Consider the following 12,866-nt stretch of genomic DNA (forward strand, 5'->3'; position numbering starts at 1 on the left):
TCCAAACAAAAATGCTTTCTAGGCAGAGAACTCAGGGGAGCTCCCTGCAGTGCACCCATCTCGCTCTGGGCACAGTGTAAAACTGAGGTCTGGAGGAGGGGCATAACGGGAGGAGCCAGTGCACACCCAGAATCCAAAGCTTTCTTAAAGTGCCCTATCTCCTGCGGAGCCCGTCTATTCCCTATAGTCCTTACGGAGTCCCAGCATCCTCAAGGACGTTAGAGAAAATTAGATTGCCATGAATAGGTTCAAGACCCGTGTCCGCTTTCGGTTAGAAGATGGAGAGCAATTACTGAGCCTACTGCCTAATGCATTATACAAGTGATGTCCACAAACAATGGTGAATGGAGTGGACTGAGAAGTATTCTAGCAGGGTAATCGGAAAGACAGTCCCTGTCTCTGATATAAGGAGAAATTACTGTATATTAGTTGCTGCAGTTGGTCTCTGTTTTTCTCAAACACAATCACCTTGATAATGCCTTACATAACCATTAATAGACAAACACACCTGTATAGGGGGATGCCAGATTGCCATCAAGCTTTGTTTCAGTCCCCTAGATTAACATATAATATTTCTATATTTTATGCACATGTACTTTTAGTAATCCTCTTTGTTATGTCCCCTAGGAGCTACTGTTGCTTAGTAATTTAGCTTCAGTGAAAAAAGTCCCTCTGTTACATTACTACTTTTTCTTACTCAAATTCAACGAGTAAACACCCACAAGAAAAGCAAATTATGGAGAAAATATGGACAAAACACATAGCAAAAATGAGAAACAACATCAACTTGATATGAGAATTCTCGCTCAAATGATATTTCCCTTACCTTGATCAATGTAAATTCACTCAGGCCTTCTATTATTATACCTCTTGTGAAAGTTTACTTCCACATAAACCATACATTCGCCGATTCTTTATATCATTACTAGTTACCAGAACGTTAAAATGACAGAACATCATAACAGTAATGTCAGAACCAGCCGCTGGGCGCATGCGAACGGATCAACACTTGAATTGCTTCGTCGGGCACCATCTATTGACCACCGGCCAATTCCCCCCATAGAGGTGAGGAGCAGCGTTAGCCTATTATTGTATAGGGTATCTATTTCCCCTAATGTGTTCCCTGTACCTCATACCTCAGCTATCTCTAGTTCCTAGTGAAATGATGAGCTCATGCCTCCATGCTATAAAATTATACTCTATGACAGTATATGTTATGTTGTCAGTAACAGTACCTTAAACTCGTAGGATTCTTCAATAATTATTTCAAGTTTTGTGTGCTCTCCCAGCACCGGTCGGCCCATATCCGCTATACGTCGCTCTTCCTCTTCTTTGCTTGTGAGCGGCAGTTTTTCTTCATTTTTCTCTGAAAACAAAAAAGATAAGATTACTACCATTGCACATTGTACACCAGAAGCTCTGTAAAATTGTAAGAACTATGGGGCAGATGTATTAAGCCTGGAGACGGCATAAGGAAGTGATAAACGCACCAGCTCCTAACTGTTAATTTACATATTGGAGCTGATTGGCTGGTGCCTTGCACTTATCACTGGTTTATCACTTCCTTCTGCTTTCCCCAGGTTAATACATCTGCCCCACCCAATCATCATCATCATCATCATAATAACACCAACACATTAATCTGGGGTACACAACAAAACTTCTAGCTCTCCTTGCTTCAATAGAAAAATGTTTTTGTTGCTAAGCGTAATGTTCAATAAATGTTTTATTTGGTGTACAGTAGTTTAGTAATTTCTTATAGATGAGTTCATTCTCACATAAAAAAAAAATATGCTACCTTGTACAGTATGTGGTTTGCCATCTCCAGCACCTCAACAACCAGTAATGGTTCTACACCATTTAGCGCTGTCTCGTAACCGCTCACCTGTTGCCAGCAGCCCAGGCTGGAGTTTATTCCCCTGTCCCATGAACTGGCTCTTTGCATAATTGAGAAGTTGAAGGGATATTAATACATTTTCGGCTGCAAAGTGTTTAGAGTACATGCATTTGGGGACCCTGGTAAAGCCAAAATACAGTGCCTACAAGTTGTGCATACAAGTCGAGTGTGGATTTGTTTTTCAGCTTGACTTATTAAATTCCACTCCATACTAATCAAATAAAACTTTTACAATTATTAAAAATAGTAAAATAGTGCTTCCAGGATACACAATCACTGCTTCACATGGGCAGATGGGGGTCATCATTCAAATTTGCACTCTTCCAGTGTAATTGATTATTAAAATACAATAATCAACGCTACTTTTGTAGGAAAATAGGTTCAAAACTGTGGGTGGGGTACAGGTGGGTGGTGATGTGAGTTGAGCTGCGAAAGGGACGGGACATCAATTGATGAATAAACTTTTTATTTTAAACATATAATGCCCCGAGTAGTGCCATATATATACATATAATGCCCCCATAGTGCCGGATACACATAATGCCCCCAGTAGTGCCAGTTACACAATGCCCCCAGCAGTGCCAGATACACAATGCCCCCAGCAGTGCCAGTTACAAAATGCACCCAGTAGTGCCAGATACACAATGCTCCAAGCAGTGCATTACACAATGCCCCCAGCAGCGCCAGATACAAAATGCCCCCAGTATAGTACTGACCTCGCTGCTGCTGCCACTGATTCCCGTGTCTGAGAACAGGAAGGATAGCGCAACACGTGTCTCTCCTGCCCCTCACTGTGTCCGATCTCCGGCGGCCATTTGAAATATGGTGCCAGCTTGTGAGCCAATCAAAGTCCACGGGCCGGCAGCCAATCAGGAGCCGCCGCAGCTGGCACTCAAGCTCTCATTGGCAGACGGCCGAGCAACATTTTAAATGTCCACCACAGACGGGGACAAAATGAGGGGCAGGACAGAAATGTGCTGCGCTCTCCTCCCCTAAGACGCGGTAAGCAGTGGTAGCAGCGACAGCAGGGCAGGCCGCAGATGTTCCGGTTCACCGTTGCCGATGATGCCATTTTAGGAAAGACCTTCAGGAACGGTGTTTGGAAGCATTACGGCCCAAAACTAGACCTGACAGTAATAGTAATTAAAGAACATTCATTCACTCAATGTGGTCAACCAAAATTAAACAGTAAATGGGTAATTTATGACAATGTCACTAATACCCCTTTTACACTGCCTTGAAAAACCCGTATTTTTGCACGTGAATGTGCATCCATCCAGGTTTTTGCTCAGTGATAAATGCTCCCCAATATAAACCTGGGTCCAGTTACCCAGGGATCTAACCCGCATAGTGAGCAGGGTTGGACACGAGTAGGACCTGAGTTAAGCGGCAGTGTAAATGCGTTACCCGAGACATCCGACCTGGGACACGTTTACAACATGCTGAAAGCCCATACCTGCCAAACTGCAGTGTCCTGTGGGAGGTTGGGGGACACAGCGCATGCTGTCTATCCTGCTATGCCAGGGGTGGCCAACCAGTCAGAGACAAAGAGCCAATAAATCTTGTTAGGTACATCAAAGAGCCGACTTCGAGCCGAAGGCGCACTTGCAAAAATGGGGTGTGACCTTGTGCCTGCTAGGCCACGCCCCTGGTATAAAATACATTGAAAAAGCCAGATCCAACATAAAATGCAATGAAAATGCCACTTCTACATCAAATATTTGAAAAAGCTAGATCCGCATAAAATATATTGAAAAGCCAGATTCACATAATACACTTCAGTTCCCCCACGTGTCGCTCCAGCCAGCACCAGCCTGTGTCACTCCAGCCAGCACCCGCCTGTGTCACTCCAGCCAGCTCCCCCATGTGTATTTGGCTCCCTCAGTTCTCAGTCTACGTAATGCTGCTGCATGTCTGGCTGGAGTGCAGCGGTTTACAGATCTCTTGTGGTCACGTGACTTTGAGTGTTGGGAGCCACATTTGAATAAAGAAAGAGCCGCATGTGGCTCTAGAGCCACGCGTTGGCCACCACTGTGCTATGCGGACAGCAGCGCAGTGCCCGGAAACAGTGAGAGCCGGAGGTTGGGGGGCAGCCCAGCAGCTTCCAGAGGATGTAGGGCAACTTCCATTGGGGCTGTGGCCTAACGGGACCATGGCCACACCCCGGGGGGTCCCGATCTGCACTGCCCAGCCACAGTGGGAAAGGGGTAAGTCCCGGGTCTGACCCATGTTCCAAATCCCAGGTCAGACCTGAGACTTTGGTGTAAAAGTGGAATCATTCTCATGATCAGCATATTTTAGTAAGTATGCATTTCACTATGTGAATGTTCTCCACATATTCTAGTGCTAGAATAGCTGCCAGTACAGAGCTTTCACTAATTGATAGGAACAGCATTTAATAAAAAAGTAATAAAATCAAAACAATGTACTTAATTAATTAATAGTATTCAATTATGTTTCATTTCAAATAGCTAAAATTACATTTGCATAGTACTCCCTAAGGACATCCCTGTTAAGTACTATTCTGTTGCATTGTATTATATAACTGCTCAATTCATAAGCACCAACATTTGTGTATTCCCCACATAAAAACTTTGTATTTCATTACTCTCATACTGGACAGTGAACCACTGAAAGACACAACATGGCAGCCATATTGCTATTGGCACCAGGGTTGATAACTGGCATGGGGCTGGTTTTGAACCATGGTAGGGGAACCAAACCACTGAAGGTACCCCCTCCATGGTTTCACCAGCACAGGCTGTAATAGCCCAGTTTTGGATACCCTGAAATCAGGATGGACCCCATATTGATTTTATTCCTGATTTTAGGGACACTAACACTAGGCTGAAAAGCACTAGTGCTCATTAAGAAGTAGGGGATGCCTCCACAATTGTTTTACATTTTTTATTCTATTTTTCACATAAAGAAGTATGCAGACAGTGTCTAACTTCTTCTGTGACATCAGAACATCGTCCAGTTGGAGGGAAAGCTGCTTTAGATGGCTGTTCTGATGGAAAAGTTGGACAATGTTGTCACACTTCATGATAGTTGAGTTGGTCAAATAAACATCCTGTTGGATAGCTGAATGAAAACTTGCTCAGTGTATGGCCAGCTTAATATTCTGATTTAAGTACAGTATTTTATGTCTTCAGTACTTTGCAATGTGTCAATGAACAGTATGATACAGAACAAGTGGTGCTACACTTTGTAATTGACATTAAAGGTACAGAGTGTATCTTGCTCAGCCTAAATTATTTTTTCATTATCCATCCTTTTCTAATGAATGGCTACCTAGCATGCTTTATAGGAGAGTAGAATCTTAAAAGGTTTACGATATTAATGAGAGCTCTATATGTTTAATTCAGTGGTATAAAAACTCAATGATTGAGTGATGTTTCTAAATACAGCAGTAAAGTCAAATGAACTCCCCCCATTCTCCCTCCTGCCAGTTTTTCCAGATGGGTTTGCAAGTCTATTGTGCAAAGTAATTTCAAGCACTTTTACAAATTTCGGACTTCCCCCTTAATAAAAAAATTGTCTGGTCTCAATTTCTTGCTATCTCATAATGGTATTGATGAATTTAGTAAAGGAAGTGGACAATGGTATACTTTTAATTTTAAGGGGGGAATTCAATTAGTCGTTCCAAATTTTTCTGTACAAAAGATGTCCTTTATTTTTACCAATTTTTTGTCTGATGGTTTTTTGGGGCAATTCAATTAATGCCCCTTTTTTTTTTTTGCAGTACAATTTACCCCTTTCCTTGCAAAAAAACACATAGATCCAGGATAAGTTATCGGATCCATCTGTTTTCATGATCGCGGCCGCAAAAAAAACAGCACATATCGTTTTTTTTTCCTCCTGACTCCAGGCAGTTGAAACAAAATCCCTGCTAGTGCCAGCTATCGGGGATAATTGAAGCCGCACTGTAGGTATGTCAGCACATCCAGGACAAATCAACAGCACCAACAGCTGCCATCTCTAACCTCATGCGCAGTACTATAGCAATGCCCTTACTGGGCTGCATAGCTGGTGTACTTGTTATAGTCTCAGAAATGAGGTTGTAATTTCAATTCCCAGTCATGGCCAATCTGTATTTGTATGAATGGGCTTTCACGGATACTCCAGTTTCTTCCCACACTCCTAAAAATATGGAAGGGATGGGGGATAAGGATGTCTTCTGCATCAAGCCAAAATTTTATGTAATTTGTGATAGAAAATTCCCCAAATTATATTATGACCAAAAAATTATTAATCAATCAATACGGGGTGCTGCCATAGACAATAAAATTGAAGATCAACATGGGACAGAAAAAGATTGCCTCTTCGTTGGCGCACTTAGAAGAGAATGAAGAATTTATGTACTTATTCAATTATTAAAATATAACTTTTATTAATAATGACTAAAAAATATATATTGACCTAGCAATTGAGAAACATATATGTGAATAATCATAAATTAATTGTGCCGTGTAAGTGAATAAATTCTGTGATAAAGAATAATAATAAAGACAATAAAAACTGATTCACTGTGCTCAAGCTTTAATTTTACTCAATTTATTAAATATCTCCATCTCTGGAATTAATCATATACTTCTGTATGCACTATATAATAACATTTATCGTCATTATAATAAATGTATTAAAATGACATTCCCATTATTTGTACTTTTTTGTATATTAATGAATAACTGAGATTATATTTCTTGTATTTCACAGTACTTTTATATATATATATTTTTTTACAACAGTTTATTTTACTAATTATCTACAGTATATTAATTACGTAACTTGCTATGGGATGATTACATTTTATCTGAAGGAACAGAGACTGCCTGATTAATGGCTGAACTGTTCTTTACTGTTAAACTATTGGTAAGTGTGGAAGCTTAGAAGCATTAGCACAGTACACAGCAGGAAGCTGATTAAACTGACCTCAGCATTTGAACTGTGTTTCATTAGGGTAATGAAGCTGTGATTTGATAGGATTGTAACTGGAACATATTACCTACATCGGAGAAGGTCTGAGCAGTTCAAGCATTAACAACTCCTCAAGCCATTTTAAGCAACTGTGCATAGGGGAGCAGAGATAACTCCAGCTAATAACTTTCTTCAGTCTCCAGTCTATGTGTGTATTAGAAGTCAAATTTCCCCAACACTGTCAAGGCATTACAAAGCACACTGTGGGAATAACTAGATGTTTAGGTTTGCTTATGGCATTATGGTAATTTATCCCAGTAGAAGAGAAGTATTATCAAATTATAATGTACTGTAGTACTAGAACAGTATGGCTATTCAATAATTCAACACATGGAAATGAGAAGTTATCACACAAAGCTGTGAGATGCTACTAACACTAAGTGACTCGCTGTGAACCACAATATCATTTGTGTCTGTTACGTTTTTCTTTCATAAAATCATAACAATATCTTTTAAGCTGTCGTGAAATTATAAACATTATGCTCCAGTTCATCTGAATTCCCATTTGTCACATTAATCAGAGTCCTAAAATAAAGAATTCAGTTACAAACTCCCATTGCTTTTACTGAGTAAGTTCACATTTTTGCGTGCAGCATATTGAGCAGGTGAAAAGGTAAGAAAAGTCTTGAGCAGGTGAAAAGGTAGGTAAAAATGTCTGGACACAGCGCAGAACCTCTGGTACGCACCTCCCAATGAGTGATCACACACTTTGAGGGGTTTAAATAGCATAATTTGGCCAATAAAGACTTGCCAGTTTTCAGTTGACTTTCTCTAAAAAGCTAAATAATGGATTAAAATTATGTAGGGCAGGTAGTTCCGGTATGAATGGTCGACCATGTTATGGTCGACAGTCATTAGGTCGACCACTATTGGTCGACATTGACATGGTCGACATGGACACATGGTAGACACATGAAAAGGTCGACATGAGTTTTTTTACTTATTTGGGTGTCGTTTTTTGCGTAAAGTGACTGGGAACCCCAATTAGTGCACCACGTCCCCTCGCATGGCTCGCTTCGCTCGCCATGCTTCGGGCATGGTGCCTTCGCTTCGCTCAGCACAGATTACCATTCCAATCGTAGTCCACGTGGATCGTAAAGTATGGAAAAGTTCCCCAAAAGAAAAAAAAGTAAAAAAACTCATGTCGACATTTTCATGTGTCGACCTTTCATGTGTCGATGTCGACCAATAGTGGTCGACCTAATGACTGTCGACCATAACATGGTCGACCATGTGAACGGATACCAGGGCAGGTACTTGGGGGTGATGTATTGATGGTAGAAGGGTTTAGAACAGAGGTTCACAAACTTGGTCCTCGTGGGCCCACACAGTGCATGTTTTGCAGGTCTCCTCACAGAATCACAAGTGAAATAATTAGCTCCACCTGTGGACCTTTTAAAATGTGTCAGTGAGTAATTAATACACCTGTGCACCTGCTGGGTTACCTGCAAAACATGCACTGTGTGGGCCCACGAGGACCAAGTTTGAGAACCTCTGGTTTAGAACTTGCAGAACTTGGAGCAATAAGGATGGTGTAAAGATTAGCATTTCTGCCTCATAGGACTGAAGTCATGGAATTGATTCCCACCATGGCCCTAACTGTGTGGAGTTTGTATATTCTCCACGTATGTGCGTGGGTTTCCTCCAGGTACTCTGGTTTACTCCCACAATCCAAAAATATACACTGGTAGGTTAATTGGCTCCAGATAAATATTAACCCTGTTGTGTATGTGTGCGCATGTACATGTATTGAGGGCAGACTAGATGGACCAAGTGGTCTTTATCTGCCGTCAAATTCCATGTTGAGCTAAAAGGTACCATCCTGGGTTCATGGTTCCAGGTCGGCACCCTTGATACTGACCAGAGTTTTTCCCGCGGCTTCCGTCCCAAGTATATGACCCGGGTTAAGTCTAAATGGTGCGACTTGGGTTTTAACTCCCGGTTTGCACTAGAAGCTAATGATTGGCCCGCCATAGCTGCCTGATGCATGCTGATTACATAATCAGCGGCAGCTGGAGATACAAGACACACAGTTGCCACAGCGGATGGCAATAAGGGACAGTGTTTGTTGCCAGTGACTTTGTTTAAGACCACATCTCATAAGAAGGAGAAGGAGGTCCATGAGCTTTTACATTTGAGGGAAGAGGAGGAAATTGAAGCCCAAATTACTGTACCTGGAACTAGAGATGAGCGCCTGAAATTTTTCGGGTTTTGTGTTTTGGTTTTGGGTTCGGTTCCGCGGCCGTGTTTTGGGTTCGAACGCGTTTTGGCAAAACCTCACCGAATTTTTTTTGTCGGATTCGGGTGTGTTTTGGATTCGGGTGTTTTTTTCAAAAAACACTAAAAAACAGCTTAAATCATAGAATTTGGGGGTCATTTTGATCCCAAAGTATTATTAACCTCAAAAACCATAATTTACACTCATTTTCAGTCTATTCTGAATACCTCACACCTCACAATATTATTTTTAGTCCTAAAATTTGCACCGAGGTCGCTGTGTGAGTAAGATAAGCGACCCTAGTGGCCGACACAAACACCGGGCCCATCTAGGAGTGGCACTGCAGTGTCACGCAGGATGGCCCTTCCAAAAAACCCTCCCCAAACAGCACATGACGCAAAGAAAAAAAGAGGCGCAATGAGGTAGCTGTGTGAGTAAGATTAGCGACCCTAGTGGCCGACACAAACACCGGGCCCATCTAGGAGTGGCACTGCAGTGTCACGCAGGATGTCCCTTCCAAAAAACCCTCCCCAAACAGCACATGACGCAAAGAAAAAAAGAGGCGCAATGAGGTAGCTGTGTGAGTAAGATTAGCGACCCTAGTGGCCGACACAAACACCGGGCCCATCTAGGAGTGGCACTGCAGTGTCACGCAGGATGTCCCTTCCAAAAAACCCTCCCCAAACAGCACATGACGCAAAGAAAAAAAGAGGCGCAATGAGGTAGCTGACTGTGTGAGTAAGATTAGCGACCCTAGTGGCCGACACAAACACCGGGCCCATCTAGGAGTGGCACTGCAGTGTCACGCAGGATGTCCCTTCCAAAAAACCCTCCCCAATCAGCACATGATGCAAAGAAAAAGAAAAGAAAAAAGAGGTGCAAGATGGAATTGTCCTTGGGCCCTCCCACCCACCCTTATGTTGTATAAACAAAACAGGACATGCACACTTTAACCAACCCATCATTTCAGTGACAGGGTCTGCCACACGACTGTGACTGATATGACGGGTTGGTTTGGACCCCCCCCAAAAAAGAAGCAATTAATCTCTCCTTGCACAAACTGGCTCTACAGAGGCAAGATGTCCACCTCATCTTCACCCTCCGATATATCACCGTGTACATCCCCCTCCTCACAGATTATCAATTCGTCCCCACTGGAATCCACCATCTCAGCTCCCTGTGTACTTTGTGGAGGCAATTGCTGCTGGTCAATGTCTCCGCGGAGGAATTGATTATAATTCATTTTAATGAACATCATCTTCTCCACATTTTCTGGATGTAACCTCGTACGCCGATTGCTGACAAGGTGAGCGGCGGCACTAAACACTCTTTCGGAGTACACACTTGTGGGAGGGCAACTTAGGTAGAATAAAGCCAGTTTGTGCAAGGGCCTCCAAATTGCCTCTTTTTCCTGCCAGTATAAGTACGGACTGTGTGACGTGCCTACTTGGATGCGGTCACTCATATAATCCTCCACCATTCTATCAATGTTGAGAGAATCATATGCAGTGACAGTAGACGACATGTCCGTAATCGTTGTCAGGTCCTTCAGTCCGGACCAGATGTCAGCATCAGCAGTCGCTCCAGACTGCCCTGCATCACCGCCAGCGGGTGGGCTCGGAATTCTGAGCCTTTTCCTCGCACCCCCAGTTGCGGGAGAATGTGAAGGAGGAGATGTTGACAGGTCGCGTTCCGCTTGACTTGACAATTTTGTCACCAGCAGGTCTTTCAACCCCAGCAGACTTGTGTCTGCCGGAAAGAGAGATCCAAGGTAGGCTTTAAATCTAGGATCGAGCACGGTGGCCAAAATGTAGTGCTCTGATTTCAACAGATTGACCACCCGTGAATCCTTGTTAAGCGAATTAAGGGCTGCTTCCACAAGTCCCACATGCCTAGCGGAATCGCTCCCTTTTAGCTCCTTCTTCAATGCCTCCAGCTTCTTCTGCAAAAGCCTGATGAGGGGAATGACCTGACTCAGGCTGGCAGTATCTGAACTGACTTCACGTGTGGCAAGTTCAAAGGGCATCAGAACCTTGCACAACGTTGAAATCATTCTCCACTGCACTTGAGACAGGTGCATTCCACCTCCTATATCGTGCTCAATTGTATAGGCTTGAATGGCCTTTTGCTGCTCCTCCAACCTCTGAAGCATATAGAGGGTTGAATTCCACCTCGTTACCACTTCTTGCTTCAGATGATGGCAGGGCAGGTTCAGTAGTTTTTGGTGGTGCTCCAGTCTTCTGTACGTAATGCCTGTACGCCGAAAGTGTCCCGCAATTCTTCTGGCCACCGACAGCATCTCTTGCACGCCCCTGTCGTTTTTTAAAAAATTCTGCACCACCAAATTCAAGGTATGTGCAAAACATGGGACGTGCTGGAATTTGCCCATATTTAATGCACACACAATATTGCTGGCGTTGTCCGATGCCACAAATCCACAGGAGAGTCCAATTGGGGTAAGCCATTCCGCGATGATCTTCCTCAGTTGCCGTAAGAGGTTTTCAGCTGTGTGCGTATTCTGGAAAGCGGTGATACAAAGCGTAGCCTGCCTAGGAAAGAGTTGGCGTTTGCGAGATGCTGCTACTGGTGCCGCCGCTGCTGTTCTTGCGGCGGGAGTCCATACATCTACCCAGTGGGCTGTCACAGTCATATAGTCCTGACCCTGCCCTGCTCCACTTGTCCACATGTCCGTGGTTAAGTGGACATTGGGTACAACTGCATTTTTTAGGACACTGGTGAGTCTTTTTCTGACGTCCGTGTACATTCTCGGTATCGCCTGCCTAGAGAAGTGGAACCTAGATGGTATTTGGTAACGGGGGCACACTGCCTCAATAAATTGTCTAGTTCCCTGTGAACTAACGGCGGATACCGGACGCACGTCTAACACCAACATAGTTGTCAAGGCCTCAGTTATCCGCTTTGCAGTAGGATGACTGCTGTGATATTTCATCTTCCTCGCAAAGGACTGTTGAACAGTCAATTGCTTACTGGAAGTAGTACAAGTGGGCTTACGACTTCCCCTCTGGGATGACCATCGACTCCCAGCGGCAACAACAGCAGCGCCAGCAGCAGTAGGCGTTACACGCAAGGATGCATCGGAGGAATCCCAGGCAGGAGAGGACTCGTCAGAATTGCCAGTGACATGGCCTGCAGGACTATTGGCATTCCTGGGGAAGGAGGAAATTGACACTGAGGGAGTTGGTGGGGTGGTTTGCGTGAGCTTGGTTACAAGAGGAAGGGATTTACTGGTCAGTGGACTGCTTCCGCTGTCACCCAAAGTTTTTGAACTTGTCACTGACTTATTATGAATGCGCTGCAGGTGACGTATAAGGGAGGATGTTCCGAGGTGGTTAACGTCCTTACCCCTACTTATTACAGCTTGACAAAGGGAACACACGGCTTGACACCTGTTGTCCGCATTTCTGGTGAAATACCTCCACACCGAAGAGCTGATTTTTTTGGTATTTTCACCTGGCATGTCAACGGCCATATTCCTCCCACGGACAACAGGTGTCTCCCCGGGTGCCTGACTTAAACAAACCACCTCACCATCAGAATCCTCCTGGTCAATTTCCTCCCCAGCGCCAGCAACACCCATATCCTCCTCATCCTGGTGTACTTCAACACTGACATCTTCAATCTGACTATCAGGAACTGGACTGCGGGTGCTCCTTCCAGCACTTGCAGGGGGCGTGCAAATGGTGGAAGGCGCATGCTCTTCACGTCCAGTGTTGGGAAGGTCAGGCATCGCAACCGACACAATTGGACTCT

The 12,866-nt window shown here is 43.8% G+C and overlaps 1 protein-coding gene across 10 annotated transcripts in view; it reads right to left on the reverse strand.

The window, feature by feature from the left end:
- SLC8A1 (solute carrier family 8 member A1) overlaps positions 1-12,866 on the reverse strand; it is a 681,250-nt gene that overhangs the window by 113,254 nt on the left and 555,130 nt on the right. For all 10 annotated transcript variants that reach the window (XM_063918064.1, XM_063918070.1, XM_063918067.1 and 7 more), the window contains one exon: positions 1,236-1,366. In XM_063918064.1, coding sequence (XP_063774134.1) covers positions 1,236-1,366 — 131 coding nt within the window. The remainder of the gene's footprint in view (positions 1-1,235; positions 1,367-12,866) is intronic.

The sequence above is a fragment of the Pseudophryne corroboree genome, chromosome 4 (assembly GCF_028390025.1).
Source record: "Pseudophryne corroboree isolate aPseCor3 chromosome 4, aPseCor3.hap2, whole genome shotgun sequence".
Classification (NCBI taxonomy): Eukaryota; Metazoa; Chordata; class Amphibia; order Anura; family Myobatrachidae; genus Pseudophryne; species Pseudophryne corroboree.